The sequence below is a fragment of the Alosa sapidissima genome, chromosome 10, assembly GCF_018492685.1.
Source record: "Alosa sapidissima isolate fAloSap1 chromosome 10, fAloSap1.pri, whole genome shotgun sequence".
NCBI classification, from domain to species: Eukaryota; Metazoa; Chordata; class Actinopteri; order Clupeiformes; family Clupeidae; genus Alosa; species Alosa sapidissima.
The window spans coordinates 25,317,446-25,341,269 of record NC_055966.1 but is presented as its reverse complement, the minus strand read 5'-3'; the positions used below and the strand labels follow the sequence as shown (position 1 = coordinate 25,341,269).

Genomic DNA, 23,824 nt, shown 5'->3' with positions numbered 1-23,824 from the left:
TGTGTGTGTGTGTCTGTGTGTGTGTGTCTGTGTGTGTGTGTGTCTGTGTGTGTTCACTGAGAAACTATAAATTAAGGTGTCAAAGAGGGTTAAAAGAACAAAGGGCTTTCTTCATGTCCCTGCCCTGAGTAACTTGAATAAGCAAGCACTACAGCTAATATGACTTTTCCAGGAGATGATAGTGTGTCTGTGTGTGTGTGTGTGTGTGCTACCTGGATCAGCATGTCCTTGGAGTAGGTGTTAAAATAGAGTGTCGCGTGCTCCTCTGGATTACTGTGCCGTGTGCTGCGAGGGCCTAATTTCACACCATTGTTATCAAAACCTGAGGAAAGAACACACACACACACACACACACACACACAAGCAACAGTAAGCCAGTGGCCAATTAAACCAATGGACATCAGCTAAAATGTGCTGTAAAACATCAATCTAGTAGCAAGCACACAACACAAACACTAACACACTTACCATGTGGTTATCCACAGACGTAAACGCAAGCAAGAGATAGAACGAGAGCAGGAGGTGAGCACTAGGTCATACTGCAGCCTTACATGATGATGGGGAATTACTAAACCAGTAGGACACAATAGCAAATCATCTCTCTGTGCTATGGAATAGCATCACATGAATACTAATATGCTCAGCATCGAATTTCTAATCTACTGGGAGAGGAGCCTAATCCAGAGAGAGACTTTAAGACACACATGTCATGAGTGTATGTATATGTGCGTATGTATGTATGCATGCATGTCTGTCAAGTATGTGTGTGCGTGGACTCTGGAAATGTATGTTTCTGAGAGTGTTTTTTTTACATGAGTCAAAATGACAGCGTATGTGTGTTTGGGATTAAGTGTATGTGCGCAAGTGTGTGTGTGCGTGTGTGTGTGTCATACCAAGCAGCCAGGCGTAGAGCCTCCGGTTGAGTGACATGTCTCTCCTCAGAACCACATGCAGTGCAGCTGATAGGATCCGGATCATGTCTGGTCGTGTTGCCTACCCAACCACACAATCACAAACACACGTTAATAAACAACATGCAACAAACCACATAAACATCAACACAAACACAAACACAATCAAGATGCAAACATTCTATGACTTAGGCTAGGCAGTAAAACCCAACATTTTTAGCACTGTTCTGAGGACTGTGGGAAACTTGATCAGCCCTATTAACAGCACCAGTCAAGTGAAAAAAGCTATGAGATATGAGCTACTGGTGCGTGTTTTGACAGACATCCATCATTTTCAGTGCCCTAGAAGATCTGTGTAAAGGATGCCTTGTGGCAGCTCTGCTACCTGACTCATGCACACAGTCATTCTGTAGTCACTTCCACTCAAGCCCTTCCAAGCCACTACAGGCACATCACATGACCTTGACCTACTTACTTACTTACATGGATGTATGTGTGTGTGTGTGTGTGTGCACGTGTGTGTGAGAGTCTGTGTGTGCGTGTTAGGACACTCTGAAGGTAAATGAAACTTGCATAACATTCAAACTGTGTGTGTGTGTGGGTGTGTGTGTTACCTGGCTCATGTGGAAGGGGAAGCAGAAGAGGATGAGGTCCAGTGTGCTTCTCTGGACCAGGACGCTGGAGTCCTGTACTGACATGCTCACTGCCTCCACCTACAAACACAAACACAAAGGCTCCACTCAGTTTAATTCAGCTAAATTTCATTCAACTCAGTTACAATCCAGGTTGATTTACCTCAAAATGATTCAATACAAAATATGCTTCAAACTGAATGTCAACTCAATCAATTCAATACCTGCCTTACACTCAAATTCAATTGACACCAGCACATAATTTCCTGTGTAGTGCCAATGTGTCTCAAAGAGCTGCAGAGAAGGCTTGGCCAACTGTGCCAAGGACACTCATTGTCTATTTGAACAAGAAGAAAGGAGACAGAAAATCCAGAGAACCAAGAGTAGGATCTGCCCGAGGCTGGCCTACATGAAAGGAAGGATGCAGAGAGAAAGAGGAAGGAGGTGAAGGGAAGAGAAAGAGAGAGTACAGAAGAGAAGACCTGCAGCAGAGTGACATTGTGTCTGCTGAGCTGACCCATTTAAGAATGCCCACAGCTTCCTGTTACTACAAATGAATCTCTCTTGTTCACACGTTATTTTTATTGAAATAACTGGCAAGCATATTGTGGCGATTTATTTGTTTTGGGTGTGATTTGTGACGTCTTTGTTTTACTTTGATTTGTTTACTATTGGAAGGGTCATAAGGGTATTTATTTATGACACTTTCACACCCATGACAGCAATGCCAGCGTTTGACCCATCATAACGGAAGGTGACGTGGAGCAGCAGAGCCTCGTACCATGAGCTCGATGTCGCTGCCGATGATGTACAGCTGATCCTCCATGGAGAGCTTGCGGTTGAGGTGCAGCAGGACAAAGGTGACCCCGGGCAGACGCACGGCCGGGCTGGTCAGGATGCTGCCCCACAGGGCACTGTAGAAGGCCGGCTGTTCCACCGCAGCCGCCACCTTCTCCAGCAGCGTATTGGTCCTAGAGTACAGGAAGGGGGGAGGGGGAGGACGCAAACAGGACATTTACATTCACAGGGCTTAAAGCAACACCAAAGAACTTTCCCTCTGTCGCACGCACGCTATTTGTTTATCCAGCACCGGCTTTGCAAATAACGATGTCCACAGACAAGGTAGAATATGTTGCACGATTTATGAAAGTACAATGTATTGCGACATCAGATGCAAGTCAAATTTGTAGTTTCTTATGTCTCATCCCATCGAACTACAGATCCGCTACCCGATCTGGCAAACTTACATAGTGCGGTTATAGCCGATAGAGGGCCGCGAAGCAGAAGTGCCGTTCACCCTGTTACAAGTTGATGAACCACTGAAACGATTTTGGAAACATTATTTTAAGGTACAAAAAACTCTTTGGTGTTGCTTTAAAATGAGGACCAATGTCTGTGCCTGAAGTTATCCAAAATGTTTTAAGACCATTATATACAATTTTCACATTTTAAACAGCCTGGTCCATGCCCGAATTCTGGCACAGTGCTTGAAACCTCAAGTATTTAAAGAGGTTTATTTATATTAGGTAATTTACAGTACCTGAAAATTACAATACAAAATAAATTTAAGAGTATAAACTTAGCTGGGGGGGGGCTACTAGCTCAAAGATTATTTTAAAATTCCATGATTACATTTGCCCATGTATTAATGTAATTATTTAATGTTTACTACATACTCATTCATATATATTCATCCCAATGTAGCATACAAATCAGTGGATATATGTACAGTACACATTCATTCATGTTTGTATTTCTGGAAACATGAGACTTGCCATAACCTGGCAATGCTGGTGTAAAGCTACCATAGGACCTCTGCACTCTCTGACGCTGCTCTCACATTACATCTGTGTGCAGTCATGAAAGATAGAAGAGCACAGGCATCAAATAAGCTCAGGCAGGGCCCTGGACTACTCTTTTCCACAGGTCGTGCAACTTTCTCATTTGGTCACACCAACACATGATTTGGTTGCACATGTTTCTTTGATATTGATCAGGGATGTAGTGGAGGCTAAACGCAAGTAAACACAGTTTATCCACCTCTGAAATGTCAGAAATGGAGTTTATCCACCTCTTATTAGAGTTTATCCACCTCTCAAAAGAGTTTATTTAAGAATTGCAACTTTTAACATTCAAGTATCACACTGTATTATCCACATTCACAATATCTACACTCATCAACACTCTAGGAATCATTTAATACCACTGGTATTGTTATAAACATTGGACAATAACCTCTACCATCATCAAACATAATCGGTATGCCTTTTTTTCCCCTTCAAAATCCGATACCGCATGGCGCAATTCACCTCACCGAGATCCCTGATAGTGATGTATACTTCATGTATTAGATGGGCTTAAAGAAAATGTCTTCATTAGTTGAAATGAAGTCCAATGAAATGTGTTCTTTGCCATAATATGTGTGCCTTTAAGCCTTTCTGCTTCCACCTGCCTTTCGCCCTCTCTCTCTCACCTGTCATAGTACTCGGATCCCTCTTCCAGACCAGGCAGCACTCCGGTCAGTAGGCCCTGCAGGCCGGGCTTCAGGGTCTTCCCCAGAGGAAGGTAATACGCCTCATACAGGCCCAGCAGCACGGGCTTCACGGACATGGCAGCATTGGACAGCAAGGGGAAGAGGCCAGAGCTAATGGGCAGAACAGAACCAGACAGAACAGAGAGAGAGAGAGACAGAGAGAGAGAGAGAGAAAATCCCATACAGAGATAAAAAAAGATAAAAAAAGAAGCATTTTTTTATAATTGTGCATATTACACATTTACAACAGTACCACATTGCATATTACACAATTATAGAAATGCTAACAGCAGTAAAGCTCATAATTCTTCACCTGTAGAGGAAAAGATCCTTGGCCAGCCGTTTTGGTCCGATGATCTTGAAGATGATCTCGTAGGTCTCTAGGGCCTTGCGGTGGACCCCGCTGGGCAGGGCTGGATGGAGGCATTGGGCCAGGCGCTTGCCTATCGTCAGCTTCTTGGGCACCACCTGGTACTTGGCATTATTCTGCAAAACCTAAAAAAGAAATGGAGACATTGCATGGCATTACATTAAATTTGGTGACATGAGTGGATTTGAAATATCAATTAAAAGGAACACACCAACTTTTAAGAAGTTATTGACTAACTTGTGTAACCTAGTTCGTTATGACGCACACAGAGAAGAGAAAAGTATGTATCCTCTTATCTAACGCTGGGGTAAACAGCAAATACGCTAATGGCAAAATACATAGCTCAACAACCTATTTAGTTGTAGTGGAAAAAGCTCAACACCTTCTTCAGCAATTATGGAAAAGACATACTGTACTCACTGTATCTGAGAGGAGCAGATAAACTAGGCAAACTGAGACGATTTGACAGTCAATTTGAAAGGCAAAGCGGTCAGCAAAAATGACAGCTAAATATCACTTTAGCTAAATCAATGACAGCTAAATATCACTTTAGATTCGCTTGCATATTTTTAAGAAGAAATCTGACCAATGAGGATAATGTGTCATGGTAGTATCAAGTTCAAGTTCACAGGGAGTGTGTTTGCTGCTCATCACCTTGTTGAGTTTGCCAAGTGCAGAGATCAGGTCTGCCCATTCACTGGAGTACTCAAAGTTCTTCAGGGCCTTGTCCACTGCCGCCACATAGTTCCTGTACTTGGAGTCGCTGAGAAGTTCCACCTCCTCTGCATTCATCCTCCTGTACGGTACCACTACTGCCAAGCACCAAGCTCAGATATGCACATCACACCTGGTAGAGAACGAGAGAAGAGAAAGGAGGAAAAGCAAGAGAAGGGTGTTGTAGTCACATACTAACGCCATATCTATAACTGCCATCAAACATCAAAACAATGTGTTAAGCTGGACCGACCAGAGGTTTGGTAAGGGGCCAATAACTGAATGTTTTCTTCTAGAGTACACTCCTTTCTCATAATGTTGACATTCTAGCATCCACAAGTAGAACGTAGGAGGGGCATTCACCTAGTCAGTTCTTGGTGAGCTAATTATTGTTGTTGGCCCAGGAAAGAAATACCACAAAAGACAATAAATGTGGCAGAGCATATAATAATAGCTTCCTTTCATGACAAACACTTCAGTGGAATTTCAACCTGTGCCGTGGGTGGTGAGTTTGTCCTGACAATGACGGGAGTTGTCAGCGTTTGTTATACACGCCAAGCCTTACCCCATAGCTTTGAGACATAACAGGTGCGAAGGTTATCTACAAAGATTACAGACCAGCATCATAGTACTATCTTGTAAATGCGTGCAGTGGTAAACGGAAGATAACAAACACAGATGTCACCTGACAGGGTTTTTAACGTTATGGTCACAGTCGTCTCAGTGATTTCATTAGCATAAATCATCGCCAAATCTATTTCGTATAAAATAATATTGGCCTAGCATATGTAAAAATGGCATTTTAGTGACAATTGCCCGACATCGACCCTAGATGTCAATCGGAGGAGACTCATAATGGTGGAGTTTACAAGTAAAGGTTTCTAACAAGTGCTGAACCATCCCTTTGTCAGCAACTGCTGGGAATGTGACATCATCGCACAGGGGAAAAGGCAGCAACGGGACACCCACCCTGAAAATGATTCAATATCATCACTCGCTGATATGATGGGCGAGTTACGTTAACCTGCCGACCGTGTCATATCCTCTCAATTAGTGGTTACAATAATGTATGAAACTATGCTAACGTTAACGCTGTTAATAAAGTTAATACTGAACCTACGTTAACGTTGGCTCTGGTGTCTAGCGGAGTAACGTTTTGTGTATTGCTGGCCAGGGAAGATCAGATGACAGGGATGTTACGATTGATGCCTAGAACCGTGTTAGCCTCGTCTGAAATGTTGTCAGTAAACATAGCTTTACACCATTTCCTATGCGACGTGCAGTCGTAAACCCATTAGCCATCTCGCTTCCTTGCTAGGTTTTATGTCAACAGCTAAATTAACATTACACAAACACGTGTAATAAACGTCTCCATCACTGGAATTAAATGAACTCGCTAACGGACATCGCCAACTGACCTGACAATAAGATAACGTAAGGTATTCGTTACGTGAGGACGGGGAATGCTTACCGTTTTCGGGTTAGCAACAGCTAACTACTGTCAATAATTAGCCTGCTAGGCTAATATTAACCATGGAGGCTGTATCTGCAGTGAGAGCGAAACGGGGCAGGTCAGCACTGAATGTCCAGACAGACAGGCCCGGTTTCAGCTTGTTTAACCCTGGTAGTGGTTAGACAGCGCAACGGAGCTTCTCATAGAAGGGTGAGATCCCTGAAAATCTTACATATTTCCATGAAACGTCTCACTTTATTGTGCGGAGGGCCTACAACACGTATCTTGCTGTCATCCGGTTCGCTGCAGCGGTCTCATTCACAAAGCTCCAATCAGCCTCCTTGATTTGACAAGTCTATGGTGGACTGCGTGAAATTAGCTACAACAGTCATACAATAAACTAGGAAATTTAAGATGTAGGCGTGTAGTGTAGTTATCAAAGTAAAAGCCTGTTACCGAACGTTAGTCTTACATCACTCTTTTCTAATTCTCCCTTTTAACTTATTAAACTGACCGTTTTCCGTCATTATGAAGTAGTTTGTGCTTCGCTAGAAGAGTGCGATATAAAATATAGTCTAACATCATTAATTGCTATTGTAATATCAAGGGCGTCTAAACGGGTATGGGTTATTTTACTCTGAAATGACGTGTGGATGAAAACCGGTTTCCAAAGAGGTGTACGAAAGCAAACTTCACATTGGAAGTATTGCTTAAAATCGCATGATGTGCGCTTGGTAGCAGCAGCATACTGGTGTGTAATATACTCCCTTGCTATTTGCACACTTCAACTTCATCGACAGCATGGAAGAAAGTGGGAAACAGCATGAAATATTTGTTGAATTGAGACAGCGTTTGGAAAGCGGTCTCTTGATTTTACGGTAACGGTAACCTTTAGCAAGCTAGCTAACGTTAATGTTGATGCTGTACTGCAAGTGAATGAATGTAGTAAGTTAGTAACTTCAGGTGCCATTGTAGGGGTTACATCAAACTTCATCGTTCTGTGTTAAATCCTGTTGGATTACGTATATTCATGATAAAGCTATTTTGGCAGAAGAGGCCAATGCTTTATTTTTTGTGAGTGTGATTCCGAATTTGGACTAGGTGAAATGCTCACCCTTATTTAAAAAACGCTAATTCAAGTAAATAAATAATTGTCTGCAATTGAATGCAGGCCTCTCTCTTCCATCAGTTAGCTTAATTTATCTCAGCACATGTGTTGGTATAGCCCTTCGCTAGGTGGCGCTGTTGCAGTAAAGAATATATTTCTGTCTCTGACGATGAGCGATGAAGATGCATCACCACCAATTATTAGGCCTATCTGTCTCGAAACCAAAGCAATACATTCATACTTCAATATGATCTATTTCATTAAGGCAACAAATAAACAGTTCTGAATTAAATAGCACATTTCTTGATAAATGTAAGCATGCATGTGCATTTTTCACCAGAAGATTGATTGCCTTAATTAAATATTCGCTGACCAAAAGACCAAAAACTCCTCCATAGACCAGACTTAACTTTCCATATACTATATTTAAAATCATAACCTGGTGAAGGTCTACAAACTTAAACACTGTAATAAATTAATATTGCAAGTGAAATAGACAGTGTGCTGGACTTTATTCAGCTCTGTGGTTTTCTCCAACATAAACACACAAAAGCTTTGTTTTTTTCTGGATAGTAAATAATGTGAAGTATTTGGAATATAGGCTCTAACACATGCTGTATGTACAGCTTCTTGCATGGTTCTTTGTCTTTTTTTCTTCTCCTTGACAACCATGCTCATCCTTTCTGCTTTAAGAAGTTTTGTTCGGCTGTAGCCACAATAGATCACAGGCACCTGAAGGCTAATCTGTTTGTTTTTTTTGGTAAATCTGTTTTGTTTTTTGTAAATACGAGTAAACCGGTTACAGTTTTGAAGATAAGGTTACATAAACATTGTGCCAACCAACGTGTATGTCTGGACTAGATGTTCTGAAAATGTGTAACCTGATGGTTGTTGAATAAGAGCAAGGCTACACTGTATACCAGTGATGTATCTACCAAGACAATGTGACAACATACACTCTCTGTATCTGTCTCTCTCTCTCTCTCTCTCTCTCTCTCTGTCTCTGCAAGATGGTCAACGCAACAGGAGTTCATCAATGCTCCTAATCAGATATCTATTTTTCAGGAAGGACATCGCTCAGTGCCCCACCGAGATAAAGGTTGACAGCAGCAACTCTTCCCTCCTCATCCAAACCCCCCGAGGCCTGCGGTGTGCCGAGCTGCCACCAGGGGTCCGTGTGGTGCAGGGCTCCTGCCAGCCCACCCCCACTGGCGATAGAGGAGAGGGACTCCACTTCAGACTGCGCCTCAGTGTAGACCAGCCGGCAGGTAAAGAGCCTCCACTCAGGGATGGGCTAAATGAGACTCTATAGGCAGTATATAAAAGGAAAAATGAGAGAAAGAGAAAGAAAGAAAGAAAGAAAGAAAGAAGAAAGTCACTTTGGCTTCTGTTGACTCGGTGGCTTGGGCGAGTAGCAGTAGGGGTTCATTAGGCACTGCTTTTGGGGAATAGAATTGATTCCCTTTTTATTTGCTTGATGAATTTGACTAATGAACGCCGTCCCACCCAGGCAAGAGGGGGAGAGAGAGAGAGAGAGCCGTACGCATCGCTGCCCTCGGTAGATTAACGGCCATTAATGAGCACAGCAGAGAAGGGGAAAAACACAAGTCGCATGACCCCACCACCACTACACACACACATACTCCACGGAGTGCCCAGGGAGCGAAGGTTTCACCTCCAAGAAACACTCGGCTGAGGTGCACTGTGTGCTTCACCTCACTGTGTGCACACTGTGCTGTGTGTGTTTCACTAATTCACGGATTGGGATAAATGCAGAGACCAAATTTCCCTCACGGGATCAAAAGAGTATATATACTTAGAGTATATATACTTATACTTACAAAGACAGAGCCAAAGACTCAGGGAAAGAGGAAGTCTGGAACTTAATAGGAAGCCACAGGTATAAATCTGTATAAATCTGGTGTTTGCTCTAGGTATGACTAAAATAGACTAAGAGAGGGATTGACTGTGTGTTTGTCTGAGTGTCTTGTGTTAACCACTGAAGTCAATAAAGCACTGTAAAAATATGACCAAGAATGTGTTGTACACTACACTACCTCGTCTACTGCAACATCAACGTCAAGTTCCCACGTAAGGTGTCAGAAAAAAAAAAGGGACTGTGGTTGATCAAACTGTCTCCCAGCGTTGGCGGGTTGAGGACATGTCGGCCGTGTCATTGCAGTGATGGGTGGGTAGTTGGGTTGGATGCCTGCTCTTGCCGAGGACATCAAGAGGAAGACATGACAAGGACACCTGCCTGCTTCTCACCACCCACCCCTAATTACAAACAGATTGATTGTTAGCCTTCACCCATCCAGCTTTCAGCACCACATATATCCCCCAGTACAAGGTTGCCTGTCTTATTGTCCTCTGTGTGCCTGTGTGTGTGTTTGTGTGGTGTAATATTGTTGATTGTCTGCTTGTTTACTTGAGTGTGCATTGTTGTCTTTTCCTTGTGTGTTTGTGACAGAGGCTCAGGGGAGTGTTATTGAACGGCTACAGGTCCAGCAGCCGTATGGCTTCTACTGCCAGGCCTGCAGGAGTCGCATCCTGGAACAGAGGTGAGCTTTGTCAGAGAGAGACAGAGAGAGAGACAGATTCCCCACCTCTGTTTCTATGCAGTAGGTTGCAATCCGTTGGCGGCATTCATAGCTTGTGCTGTGTGTTGTAGTTCCAATGCATCTAGGTATTGGTACGCTGCAATAAAACTACGACTACTACTTGGAAGTCAATAAGTAAGACTCCAGTTTTCTGTACTTTTTTTGTACTTCATAGTCTTAAGGTCTTAAAAAATCTTAATCTAGCTTGTTGAAACTACATGCTAAGACAGTCTCCAGATGAGCAAGCCAGTCGCGGAGCCAGCAGAATTGTTATTGTTGCGAGGGAAGACAAAGGGAAAGTGAGCATCCTATAGATCAAAGACGACCGAGAGAACACAGGCAGGGGATCGCAGCACATCAGAGCCATACAGATGCTGATGGAGCTCCATCACACATGAAAGGGATGGTCCGCCCTAGCCTCTCATCCGTGTTTCCTCATGTACTTCACTCCTGAGATGTCTAAAGTGTAGTGGTGGTGGTGGAGGGAGGGGCCTCTTTCTCTTTCAAGTGTAGTGTGGTGATAAACGGGGGAACCCGCTGTGTTACGTCGGTTCTCCAGGGTGTTCCGGCGGGTTCTCCCTCTGCCCAGCGGGAACTGGAACGCGTTGGTGGGCGAGTGGTGCTGCCACCCGGATCCCTTCGCCAACAGGAAGCTCCACCCGCGGGCGGAGGACTGCCTGACGGGGGACACCCACTTCCTGTTGGTGAGGGACAGCAGCTGCAACCAGACGCTCATAGTGGAGTCCAAGCAAGACCCCGCCTCTGACCACACAGCTGCCAATCACAGACAAGACTCTGAAGAGGTAAGCGAGGGAGGGAATCTCACCGATGTTTCTTTATTAATGTTCAAAACGGTCTCTCCTTTGTTATTCTCCTCAAGTATATTTAGGCTGCAGAAGAATGCCTTCCTGTTGCCATTTTGTATCCAGTCAACTGCTATTTGTTACACAGATCTTTCTAAAACAAAATACACCATCAAACATGGAAACCAAAAGAACTGACCACATGCTACAAGTCCATATGTATATCCCTCCCTAGTAAGAATTGTAAAGCACTGTTGCCTGTTTATAAATCACTAAGTGGAGCAGATCTAAACTACAGTTCAGCAGTACAGGTGCTAGACCTCTCAGGTCATTGGAGAGAAATCAGTAGGTAATATCTACTGTCAGAACTTAATGTGGTCAAGTAGCGTTTAGCTGCTATGCTGCTCAGTTCTGTAACAAACTTCCTGGTGATATCAGAGGTGCTCCAACTGTAGCCAGTTTAATCAGTAGGTAATATCTACTCTCAGAACTTAATGTGGTCAAGTAGTGTTTAGCTGCTATGCTGCTCAGTTCTGTAACAAACTTCCTACAGAGGTGTTCCAACTGTAGCCAGTTTCAAATCTAGACCCAACTGTTCTCCCAGCCACCTTTTGTTATCAACTCCAGTTTCCTCTCAGCTGATATAATGCACTCCCTTTAATAGTTTATTTTTCTATATTCTTTTAACCGTTTTAATGAACTTGTACCTTTTTTAATCTCTTATTTTTTGATATTAGTCTCTATCTCTGATTTTCTATTCATTCTATATTATTTTATCTGCTGATTTGAAAAGCACTTTACAGATCCCAAAATATAAAATCCTGTAATGTAAAGTTACATTTAGAACAGAGAGAAGAGCTTTAGGGGTGCAATAAACTGCTGGAGTGTGTATTTCAACCTGTCTTGCCTCGCCTAGTATTTCAGGGAGATAACTGGTAAACTACAGTGAGGCTGTCAAACGTTGCACCAGCTGGCACGACCCACCAAAGCTGCCGTCAGCAACTCCGAGATAGTACTCAGAGACGCCGCTGTGCCTTCACTCAGAGCCTGAGGACGCCACAGATACGAGATGCTGTCAGACGTTACATCGTCTCAGTGCCATCTCCTCCTCCGCTACCCATAACCTTCAGCCAGGGGAGTAGTTCTGAGAGGTGTCATGACCCAAACTTACGAGCTATTTAGTGAGTCACTCCCGAAGTGAGGTTTCCAGCCATGGTGTGTGTGTGTGTGGTGTGCGCGAGAGAGGGCAAGGTTCGTCTAAAAGCTTTTTTAGTAAAATACAGCTGACGACGAGCACTAAGATTCATCTCGGTTAATAGGAACATAAAACTGGACTTAAAGGTCTCAGGCGCTGTTCATCAGTTCCGGTGTGACCCAGGCCATCTGACGAGAGAATTCCATAGAACAGCTTTGGAAGTTTCTAATAACATCAGGCAAAGAAATGTTGCTCGTTTTGAGCACTGATATACTGCTTCCGTCTTCTGGAATGCAGTACTTTAGCATATTGGTAAATTGGTAAAATAAGTTAAGCTTAATGTTCGTAGAGAGCCAGAATTCATTAAAAAAAAGGAATTTTATGTTATTTCATAAGACTGATTGAATTGCCATAAGGATGGCCTATATTGTAATCTATACAACAAAGGCTTTCATGCATCATTTATTCAGCATCATCTTCAGGCTAGCATGTCTGTTCCTGATATGAAATATCTCACCGTTGTGATGTTGTTGTTTTGAGTTTCCTTGCCTGAGTGCAGCTTTTGTGTATCCTGCCAGTTGCGATTGACTGTGAAAGTTTTGAGGCTTGTATTTGTTTTTTTTTTTGTTTTTTTAATCATTTATTTATTAATTTATTTATCTGGAGCGGCGTCGTGGTTCGTCTCCACTGCCCCAGGGAAGCTGGAGGTGGGAGGGAGGCAGGGATCCCTTTCTTCCCCAGAAAGGAAACATGCGGAGGCAGATCACGAGAAGCACTGCCTTGCATCCCCTCGAACCGTCTACTTTGCCCTGGACTCCAAGGCCAGACTCCTTCACGCATCACGCTCTGATGGAGCATCAATATTGTTCTCTCTTTTTTTATCTGTCTGCCTCTCTCTCCCTCCCTCCCTCTCTCCCTTGCTACCTCTTTATTGTTTATCTCTTCTCTTTCTCCCCTTTTCCTCTCTTGCAATCACTTCCTAGCTATCTATTTTCTCCTATCTTTCTTTGTTTCGCCTCTCCTTTCTCTTTCTTTTGTACTCTCTTTTTCTCACTCCCTTTTTCTACTTTCTCGGTCTCTCACCCCCCCCCCCCCTCTCTCTCTCTTCCTCCCTCCATCTCTCATGTGGTGACACACTGTGGCCTTTGGTTCCTGCCATGGAGCAGAAAGCTTCTCGGGGGGTTGCCCCGCCCGCCACTCGGCTGGAAGCATCCATCATGCACACCTCTTCTGTTGTGTTCTCATCGATTTCCATTCTGTGCTGTTTGAGCCTCACGGCGCACCGTCTCGCTTGTGTCTCTTGTGTTCACAGCCCAGGCCAGCCCAACGTGCCCCCCCACGGGTCTCCTGTAAAAACTGTTCGGCCACGCTAGGAGAGGCCCTCACTAGAGGTCAGCATGCATCACACAACACCAGCACCAACCCTGCTAAGCCTGCTGACTGTTATTTTCCCCTTTGCTGTGGCCTGGGCTATGTTGGCTTTTGTCATTGTTTTCATTCTTGTTGTGGGCTCTCTTGGAAGAGATTTAAATCTCATTGGGATTGACCTCGTTAAAGGTGCAGTCAGCGATCGTAGGCTGTTTGAGCCCATACATTTTTTTTTTTTGTCACATTCAGCAATCATCTCCTCATGACCCATTAGCTGCCCATTCCGTGAATCTAGTGCAAAAAAAATGGTCTCTGTAGGCAGCCCAGACTCCAAAAACTGGAAACAAACAAACTGGGGGCAGCCTGTCCCCCACACAAAAACGAACCCCTGTGTGGAGTTTCTCTGGGAATACTGAAATCCTGGTGTATTTCGTTTGGTCCTTGGTTAAAACATAATGTATGTTATTTTGGACAAAAGTGTCCAAAGTGCTAATAATTTTAAATATAAACAACAAACACAACTTCCTGTGCAATCGCTGACAGTACCTTTAAAGGATCAATTAAATATGTTAGATAAGTTGTTGCTTTTCTTAAAATGTCTTTGATTAGATATCACTGGAGTCCCCAGTATGTTTGTTGATCAGTACTGCCTCTCAGTGCTTATTTTTGTTTCTCTTGGGTTTTAGATGTGTTGAAGTTCTACATAACGGAGGTTGTGGAGACTGAAAGTGAGGACTGTGAAACAGACAGGACCGGGAGGAGGTAAGCATCTTCAGGGCTGTTATCATAGTCAAAGATCAGGAGGGCAATAGAAGGCCTTTCTGTATATTTTTTCAAAATATTTACAATATCTGTTGTAGATTTGTAGAGTGACTGGTCAAGTGGTCATGTACCTCTTTTTTTAATGCAGAATGTCGGTATAGGTCAGATTGTGAGATTCCCTGGGAAAGTGGTTACTATTTTGTGTGTGTGTACCAGATTAGAGTTTGTGGAGAAGACTGTGTCCGCCAGGCTGGTTGAACTGTCGTCAGCTCAGAGCACCTTCCGCTTCTCCATTCAAGCACCCAGTGGCACAGCGGCTATCTTGGTAGGACCATTTTCACTTAATGTGTCTCAGTCCTTGTGCCAGACAGAATGTTTTTATTGCTTTTTTTGGAGCAATCTGTGGTCTTGATTGCTGAAGATGAACTTCTGTGGTATGTGTGTGTGTGTGTGTGTGTATATGACTGTGTTAAATGACTTTCCTCATCATCCCAAGCTCTGGGTCCTGAACACCGACACCCTGGTTGCCTCATTTCCCGAGATTCCGGTATCCGGCGACGACACTCTCATCTTTCCTGGCGACAGTTGCCATCCCAGTGAGGATCGATCACGCTGCGCCGTCGGCGCAATCAAAGTCCTCTATCTCCCCTGTGGTCCCAGCATGCACCAGGAGTAAGCCATCCATTTCGCCCACTCAGTCATATCTCCCTCATCCAGCTCTTCTCTCCCCTCCCTCTCTCTGTCACTCTCTCTTTTTATCATTCTACCACCAATCCCTTCATCTTGTTTGTCTACATTTTTTTACCAACCCACGTCATACCTCCCTATGTACTTAGTTTAATCTGACAGCAGTTTTATTAGGACTTTGGAAGACACCTGGCTCTGCTGTTTGTACATATTTGCGCAGAGGATTTCACCGTTGAGTTGGGCCCAGTCATGTTTGAAATGAGGTTGGGTGTTTTTTTTTCCTCCCTCAAACCACGCTTTGGGATCTCCAGTAGAATGAAACCATTTAACATGGTGAGTGTGTCTTTAGACACACACACACACACACACACACACACACACACACACACCCAAGGGGTCACCTCTGTAGCTCTTGCAGATACACACATTTACATTCAATTCCGTTGGTGCTAATAGACACTTTTACCTAAGGGGAGAACTTGGTCAGGATGTGACTGGATAGGAGGATGTGGTCGAGGCAGGTGCTTGATGCAGTGGGCATGACTCGTCAAGGTGAGACATACTGGGCCATTGCTGCAGCGTTTTAGGAAGTGAAAATGGTGGAAATACACACACACACACACACACACACACTCGAGCTTGATCACACACACACACACACACTCGAGCTTGATCACACACACACACATACACACACACACACACACACTCGAGCTTGATCTCACACACACACACACACACACACTCGAGCTTGATCACACACATCCATCTACTGTACTCTCAGACTCGAGTCGAAAGTGGCTGTTTTTCGAGAGCTTGAAACTGGGTAGTGATTCATGGAGAGAGGGACGGTGGGCGTCTGCTTATGTTCCTGCCTCGTCTACCTCTCTCAAAGGCATGGGAGGGCAGTCACGACTCCTCTCTCTCTCTCTCTCTCTCTCTCTCTCTCTCTCTCTCTCTCTCTCTCTCTCTCTCTCTCTCTCTCTCTCTCTCTCTCTCTCTCTCTCTCTCTCTCTCTCTCTCTCTCTCTTCAGTATTCCTGTACCAACTTCTCTCTGTCAATCTCTCTGTCAATCACTCTCTCCTACTCTCACTTTTTCTCTCTCTCTCTGTGTCTCTCTCTTTATATAGATAGATAGACACACACCAGACTCTGTTCCTCTCCCTTTTCCTTCCCTTCTGTCGGTTCCGATAGAAAATCTGACAGCGTCTCTAACCCCTCTGACAAAATCGCTGTAATAGCCCCCAACAGAAAGGGCCGTTCTGGTCTCTGCCTCCCAACGCATTTGCTTCCTTATCCCACCCCCACCTCGACCCACCCCACCTCGACCCGCTCGGGTGCCGGGGTAGCGCTGAAGGGATGGCGACGGATGCGCATCGTATCGTTGACCTTCAGCTTCAAAAAGGGGAAAAGAAGGGGGGGGAAAGGGGTCGGTAAATGGAAATGAACAAAATCGAAATGTCACTGGGAGCATCATACTTCAACCAAGTACTTAGCCTATGTCATTGATGAAGCCAAATGAGTTAAAATGGTGCTTAATGTGGCATCCCTCGACTGTGGGGTGAGTTCATTAATGTTTAGCCTCACGGTGCAGTGAGGGGTTAGAGGACTAGTCAGGTCTCTCACTCCGTACTAATTAAATGTCATCTGGAGTGATTGCCTCACTGCCAAATGGGAGGAACTACATCTATGTTTAATGTAAATGTGTGTGTGTGTGTGAGAGAGAGAGAAGGAGAAGGAGAGAATTGCGCCGTGGTAAATGGAGGTTACTGTACAGTATGTTCAGTTTGTTTATGAGCTTCTCATCAGTGGCATGGAAAGTATTTTGAATGTGCTAGACCTCCATATTCCACATTGTCAGCTCTTGGGCAGTCTGTCTGCGTGACGAGCGGCTCGTCTGCCTTCACGCAAGTGCACAGATGGCCAAATGTCACAGAAATGTCCTGAATAGATCATCACCATAATGTGGTGGCAGGACATCAATCTCGCAGCCTGTGTCCCTCACACTCTCTCTTCTCCTTCTCTCAGTCTGTTTAGTATTAAGACTCTTTCACTCGCTTACTCTCTCTCTCGCTCTCTCTCTCTTCTCTCTTTTTTTCTCTCTTTTTTTTCTCTCTTTTCTCTCTCTCTCTCTCTCTCTCTCTCTCTCTCTCTCTCTCTCTCTCTCTCTCTCTCTCTCTCTCTCTCTCTCTCTCTCTCTCTCTCTCTCTCTCTCTCTCTCTCTCTCTCTCTCTCTCTCTCTCTCTCTCTCTCTCTCTCTCTCTCTCTCTCTCTTTCTCTTTCTCTTTCTCTCTCCGTCTCTGCTCGCTACTTGGTGCTCCCGGCAGACAAATTGCCATGACATGATTACAACTGTAATGTCTCAAACTGTCAGATTAATGCAATTTATGTCCCAGCTGCCACTGTGGCATTGGCTGTGATATTGAAGACCTACCAGGCAGCCGGGGTATATCTCTGTCCAATTTCTCTCTCATTTTCTCATTTTCTATTTCTTTTTTTTTATTTATCTCTGGCTCTTCTGCACTCTCATCTTTCCCTCATCCCTCCTTTCTTCTCATCCTGTTCTCATCTCATTCTGTCTCACACACGACGACTTTATTTTCCATTCTCTCATTGTCTAATCAACAACAAAGAGGGGAGCTCTGCTTGAATTCAATTTAGAGAATGGAAAAAAAAACACTTCAGGATAACTCTCCCACGTACTGCCTAGAAACTTTGCCCAACAACTTTTTCAAAAAAGATTTTTTATCTAATGGCATTTTAAATTGTATCACTATCACTATATTTGACTGCTGTTTGGCACACTCCTTAAGTCCCTGAAAACAACTGAAAAGCTCCCTCTCCAAAGGAATAGTAGCTGCTTCCAGTCCATACTGAATAAATATGGCCCCATATCCATCTACAATTGCTTGGAAAAATCAAGTATGTATAGTATAAGTATATATACTCTTTTGATCCCGTGAGGGAAATTTGGTCTCTGCATTTATCCCAATCCGTGAATTACTGAAACCCACTGCACACAGTGAACACACAGTGAGGTGAAGCACACACTAATCCCGGCGCAGTGAGCTGCCTGCAACAACAGCGGGCGCTCGGGGAGCAGTGAGGGGTTTAGGTGCCTTGCTCAAGGGCACTTCAGCCGTGGCCTACTGGTCGGGGTTCGAACCGGCAACTCTCCGGTTACAAGTCCGAAGTGCTAACCAGTAGGCCACGGCTGCCCCAAATCAATGGCCGTGTTTACATGGACGTTTATTTGTTTTGTTCCCCAATTAGATTGAAGTTAATCTGATTAAATATTTCAACCGAGCTGTTTTCATGGACGCTGAATAAACCGATTGGCATTTAATCTGCGTTTACATGGAACAAGCATTTAATCATTTAGAAGCTCCTAGTTGTATTGCCGCCATGGAAACTCATTTGTTTACATCACTGTGCATCATTACCACATAGAGAACACCTGTGCAGAAAGATGAAATGTAGCCTACTCCAGTAACCACCTCTCTCGATCAGATTGGAAATTTTGTCAGATCAGGCTGAATCCGATCGGTTGAAGTGTTTACATGAGGCATTTGTATTCCGATTGAGCCATTACTCCGTTTGTAATCTGATTGAAAGTGTCCATGTAAACAGGGCTATTGATTTGTTTATAATTTAATTAACCAACCACCTTTTTAACATGAAATGTGTATGGTGATCTCTCCCTCCAATGTTCTCTCCCTGTAGTACTGTAAGTGCCTGGGAGAAGGACATCAGTGTCCACGCACTGACCCTCCCTCAGACCACCTGCCAGGAAGTGCTTCAGCTGCTGAGAGCGTCCACTTCCTCTCTGCCTCCATCACTGCGCTGCATGAACTCCTACCAGGTGAGCGTCCACATCCCTCTACTCCATGTTGTCCCCATGCCTCCCCTTTCTCATCCCCTCCACTCTCTCTATCCTCCTCTCTTATATCTCTCCTCTTCTCCACCTCCCTTTCTCTCTTTGCTCTCGTCCTCTCTTCCACAGAATTCTACCCTATATTGTTTTTCCCTGCTCCTCCTCTTTCTTCTCTCTTCCACTTTTATCTCTCCTCCCCTCCTCTTCCCCCCCTTCTCTCCTCTCCCCCCCCCCCCGTGAGCGGAGGAGTCGGAGAAAAAAAGAGAAGAGAAGAAAAGAGGCTGCTTTTTTTTCCTGAGTTTCCTTTCTCCATTTAATGTCTTCCCCCAGTGACAGTTTAAGTAATTACTGCAGTAGTCACCCTGAGCTAAGCTCCCAGCCTCCCTGGAGGCTGCTGCTGCCTGTATCAGGGGAGATCTGGCCTGGAGCTGGCCCAGCTGAGGCCCAACCGAGGCTGCGATGTGGGCTGTCATTCAGCAGGCTACCCCATGAGCAGCAGCAGTGGGAGCCTGACAGCAGAGTGTCTCGTATAACACGACGTCGTAAAGAACAGCTCTGGCTGTCGGAAGAATCACCAGGCTACATTATATTGCCTGAATGGAACAAAAGGCTTTGACATGTTTACCACCACACACACACACACACACACACACACACACACACACACACACACACACACACACACACACACACACACAGCTTCCCTAATTAATCTAACTGAGCCTCCCTGCTTGGCAATGTTGCATCTTTTTGTGCCTCGCTCCACTCGGAGAGCAAGAGCCTTCAGGCTGTTACAGGGAAACAAGTGCTGTCAAAGCGCTGTTTCATCTCAGTTTGGTTCGGAAGAGAAAAGATGCCTCTTATCGGTGTCTGCTTCTCTCTGGCAGGTTGAACGCTATTAAACAAAAGTTCGACATGACAGGATATCCATTAGGATGGTGATGATACTGATGTGTTATTTGGTTGAGTAGTGTAATATCACTGGAACTTAAAGTGTAATATTGTCCTGCACAGGATTGTCTAGCAGCCAGACCAATGGATACCTTGTCTTAGCTGAATTACTGAAGCTAAGCAGGTGTGGGCCTGGTTAGTACTTGGATGGGAGACCTCCTTGGAAAACTAGGTTGCTGCTGGAAGTGGTGTTGGTGGGTGGCCAGTAGGTGGCACTCTTCCCTCTGGCCAAAAAAAAAAGATCAATCCCAATGCCCCAGTGCCGTGACGGGGACACTGCACTGTAGGAGATGCCGTCCTTCGGATGAGACGTTAAACCAAGGTCCTGACTCACTGTGGTTATTAAAGATCCCATGGCACTTATCGCAAAGAGTAGGGGGTTCCCCGGTGTCCTGGCTAAATTCCCAACCTGGGTCATTCAATCTGGCCCCCTAATCATCCTCCACTGTAATTGGCTCATTCACTCCCTCACTCTCCACCTCAAGCTGGTATGTGGTGAGCGTTCTGGCGCATAATGGCTGCCGTGCATCACCCAGGTGGGTGCTACACATTGGTGGTGGTTACTAGTGAGGTCCCCCCATCCATGTGATGCGCTTTGAGTATCGAGAAAAGCGCTATATAAATGTAATGTGTTGTTGTTGTTGTTACATCCCATAATAGCACAGTCGTTTTGCAAAAAATACTGTCTTGAGAGAAATCGTAGTGGCAGTGATTGTTGATATGTTCTCACTATCACAACGTCAGTTCTCACACATTTGAAAGGAGTGATTGTGTTACAGAACGAGATTCTGCTTTGTGTGTGTGTGTGTGTGTGTGTGTGTACTGTACACATGAGAGAGGGAGATAGAGAGGGTGGATGGTGGGGTCTGAGATTGTTGATGTTTGTGTTGGCTGTGCAAAGTATCCTTTAGAGCCAGCACCCTCGTTGGGCAGACCTGGGTTCTGTTTGTTCCTGCTGAGGACCCGTACTTTATGAGTGTTTCTTTTGTTTGAGATACGACTTTAACCTTCAGTATGCTCTTAAATCAGCTGCACGTCACCCAAGTCCCCACTGTAATATTGTGTGTGTGTGTGTGTGTGTGTGTGTGTGTGTGTGTGTGTGTGTGTGTGTGTGTGTGTGTGCGCACGCGCGCGCATGTTCTAACATGTGCATGCCAGCTTGTTCTTTTTTTTTCCTGTGAGTGGAAACCATACATCAGTTACCCCATCCAAGCTTGGAGAGGCATGATAACAGAGAGCCTGAGTATCAAAGAGACCGCTTCCCATGGGAATGTGTGTACGCATGAGTTTTTCTGAGTGTGTGTGTGTGCGTGTGTGGCTTGCTTGTTTGTTTGCAATGTGCCTGCACACTTTTCTGCGTTTGTGTGTGTGAGCATGCATGAGTGTGTGTGTTTATGTTTAGGAATGCTGGATTATGCTAGGCAGTCGAATCCTCCTTCATTACAGATAGAGATAGGAACCCCCACTACCACCACCACCGTGCCATTGCTCCGTGTGAAGCAATAGAGGTTTTAGCTGTGCTATAAACACCACACTCACACACACCACCACCACCACCACCACCGTGAAATAAAGGAGGTTTTAGCTGTGCTATAAGTCATGAAAGAGGGCGCACGGAGGTCAACCCACAAAATAGCTGCTGCAGGCTCCTCTGAATGCACACCAGCAACCAACTTGAAGAGCAGAAAGGAATGTTTGGATGAATTGTTGTTTTTTTTTTCTTCATTTGTCATGTCTTTGTCAGTGTTCTTTCTCCAAACTTTTCCTTCATCCTCAATCACTGTTTCTGTAGCTCTCAGCATTTTAACTCTCCAGCTTTTATTTGACTTTACCCCTCCCTTTTCTTTCTCTCTCTCTCTCTCTCTCTCTCTCTCTGAGTGTGTGTGTGTTTATCTTTGCTGGTTCTGGGCTCAAGCTCTCTCTATTCCTGGAGTGTTTGATGAGTACTCTCCATGAGTGATGACATAGACTGTCATGACAAAGGTGGAGGAGACTACATTCCACTAGGTGAGGGCTGGGAAAAGCTGGTGTGTGAGTGTGAGAAAGTTATTATGAAAACTTATCACTGCAGTTTTTTAGCCTTTTGAAGTCTTTACAAGCAAAGCATTGATTTGTAGAGGGGGGAAAGCCTGGTTAAAAACGTTCACGTTTCTTCTGCATGGACTTGCCGTATGCTGCCATAGTTGCCATGACTCCTTGCGCTCGCCACTGTGGTAATGTGCCACAGGTCTTGTATGCCTGAACCTTGAGCCAGATTCTGCCCTCATCCATCATACCAGGATGGCGCCACGTGGGGATGGCTCGAGCGATTGCCATGCCCTTCCACTTGGCACACAGTGGCACAGCAGATGGGGACTAACAGGGTCTTTTTCAATTCTGAATTATTTATTTCAAGGGGCTCCATGAATTTTTAATGTTGATGAAGAATCTTTTGGCCCATATCAACAGTTGCTCCTCATGTATATTTTTGTTGTTGTTGTTGTTGTGGTTGTGTGTTTACCTATTGATAAAGCAGTGCAACCAAGACTGACACAAGAAAATAATGTAAAGAGCCATGACCTGGTGCCAAAGACTATCAGGAACATAAAGGAATGGTTTTCCCTGCCTAACTCTGTTGTGTTCTCTCTAGGTGGCCTTTATGAGAAGATAAGGACATGAGAGTAGACCGACCGGTCAGATATACGGCGGCGCTTTCCAGAGGGGTCTGCCACTCAGCATTCCAAAGACACGGGGACGTTGGGAAGTTGGCCATGGTTCTCGTCACAGACAGTACTCACTGCTGCAGTGCTCCGTGCACACAACCAAACACATGGCTTCCTCGTTTGAACCCTGTGAACCAGATGGCCATATTAAATTTTCTACAAAATGCCAGTCTTGCCATGATTTGTTTTGTCCGGGGTGTCTATCAACTGTAGGTCTACCAAGCCAGCTAGAGGGCATAGCATGCCTTGTTAGCAGAGCAAACACAGTCTAGCCTGGCCTCGATGCCGGTGACATCGTGCCAATGGACTTCTGTTCAACAAACAGGGCTCTTGCCAACTGCCCAGTGTGAGGTAAACAACTCTGTTTAGGACTCCATCTTCAGTGCAAGGGCATTATAAGGACTATTTCACCATGTTTCGCTTGTGACATTTGATTTGTATATGATATTTGAAATGTAATTTCATTATTTGTGAAGTACATGTTGTTCCAGGATTCACCTACATATACATTCACTTAACAATATGTATTTACAAGAGGAGCACATGAATATCAACCTTAACCACAAAGCTTACACAAGTGAGCTGTACCTAAAGCTCTTTAATGAGCTTGTTCCCACCTGGTCTAAATGATCGGAATTTAGCGATATGCCACCTCGCTAGTTTGTGTACATGGCTGGCAATAAAAAAGTGCTCTCCACATGCCTTACTGTATCAATAAGATTCCAATTGCAATAACTAAAGGCATTCTTGTTTTTAACCATTGTCACAATCATTTTGGGCAGTTTCTGATAAGACAGTGACGACCTGAAAAGACTAAACGACCTCTGAACCAAGAAGTATGGAGTGTGGATATCACTAAAATCTGATATTCTGACCAGGTGTGTACAAGCTGAATGTCAAGTATCTATACACAGAACTAGACTGTTGAAAGTATTAACAAGAAGTTAATTGTGATTGATTAAAGGACAACTCTGCTCTATGAATAACATGGGGTCTATTTTTGGATGGTAATGAGTATAAACCTTCGTTGGGGACCACAACAATATTAATCTGTGCAGTTTTGAGTTAGACTGTACTATGCATTTGCAACTAAATAGTAGCATATAGCATAGCCTTTGGGGACAGCTTCAAAAATCATTACACATCTTTGCTAACGTGTT

The 23,824-nt window shown here is 44.5% G+C and overlaps 2 protein-coding genes and 1 long non-coding RNA gene across 7 annotated transcripts in view; 1 reads left to right on the top strand and 2 right to left on the bottom strand.

The window, feature by feature from the left end:
• Window positions 1-6,961, bottom strand: part of dop1a (DOP1 leucine zipper like protein A) — a 36,765-nt gene extending 29,804 nt beyond the window's left edge. Inside the window, exons 1-8 of one of the 4 annotated variants that reach the window (XM_042108225.1) lie at window positions 6,632-6,961; window positions 5,101-5,293; window positions 4,390-4,571; window positions 4,017-4,187; window positions 2,325-2,514; window positions 1,526-1,624; window positions 894-993; window positions 213-322 (exon numbers count right to left, since the gene is read on the bottom strand). In XM_042108225.1, the coding sequence (XP_041964159.1) occupies window positions 213-322; window positions 894-993; window positions 1,526-1,624; window positions 2,325-2,514; window positions 4,017-4,187; window positions 4,390-4,571; window positions 5,101-5,238 (990 nt within the window). In that variant the 5' untranslated portion in view covers window positions 5,239-5,293; window positions 6,632-6,961. The remainder of the gene's footprint in view (window positions 1-212; window positions 323-893; window positions 994-1,525; window positions 1,625-2,324; window positions 2,515-4,016; window positions 4,188-4,389; window positions 4,572-5,100; window positions 5,294-6,631) is intronic. The other 3 variants (XM_042108227.1, XM_042108228.1, XM_042108226.1) reach the window with 3 other exon arrangements.
• Window positions 6,962-7,263: 302 nt separating this feature from the next.
• Window positions 7,264-23,361, top strand: ube3d (ubiquitin protein ligase E3D). Of its 2 annotated transcripts, none has more exons than XM_042108230.1 (10): window positions 7,264-7,364; window positions 8,787-8,989; window positions 10,192-10,282; window positions 10,881-11,124; window positions 13,632-13,710; window positions 14,374-14,449; window positions 14,666-14,774; window positions 14,946-15,121; window positions 18,861-18,999; window positions 22,592-23,361. In XM_042108230.1, the coding sequence occupies exons 1-10, from the start codon at window positions 7,267-7,269 to the stop codon at window positions 22,610-22,612; spliced, it is 1,236 nt and encodes a 411-aa protein (XP_041964164.1). In that variant the 5' UTR covers window positions 7,264-7,266; the 3' UTR covers window positions 22,613-23,361. The 2 variants fall into 2 exon arrangements, with proteins under 2 accessions (XP_041964164.1, XP_041964165.1); XM_042108231.1 differs by having other exon boundaries at window positions 7,287-7,491.
• LOC121721366 overlaps window positions 16,270-23,824 on the bottom strand; it is a 20,022-nt gene continuing 12,467 nt past the window's right edge. The window contains exons 3-5 of the long non-coding RNA XR_006034810.1: window positions 20,179-20,184; window positions 17,722-17,730; window positions 16,270-16,297 (exon numbers count right to left, since the gene is read on the bottom strand). This is a non-coding gene — a long non-coding RNA (uncharacterized LOC121721366). The remainder of the gene's footprint in view (window positions 16,298-17,721; window positions 17,731-20,178; window positions 20,185-23,824) is intronic.

Excerpts from the sequence above, each read along its gene's own strand:
- ube3d (XM_042108230.1), top strand. The coding sequence starts at position 7,267 with ATGAAAACCGGTTTCCAAAGAGGTGTACGAAAGCAAACTTCACATTGG. Across the intron at positions 8,990-10,191 it reads CAGTGTAGACCAGCCGGCAG|AGGCTCAGGGGAGTGTTATT; the intron begins GTAAAGAGCCTC and ends TGTTTGTGACAG. Across the intron at positions 14,775-14,945 it reads GTGGCACAGCGGCTATCTTG|CTCTGGGTCCTGAACACCGA; the intron begins GTAGGACCATTT and ends CATCATCCCAAG.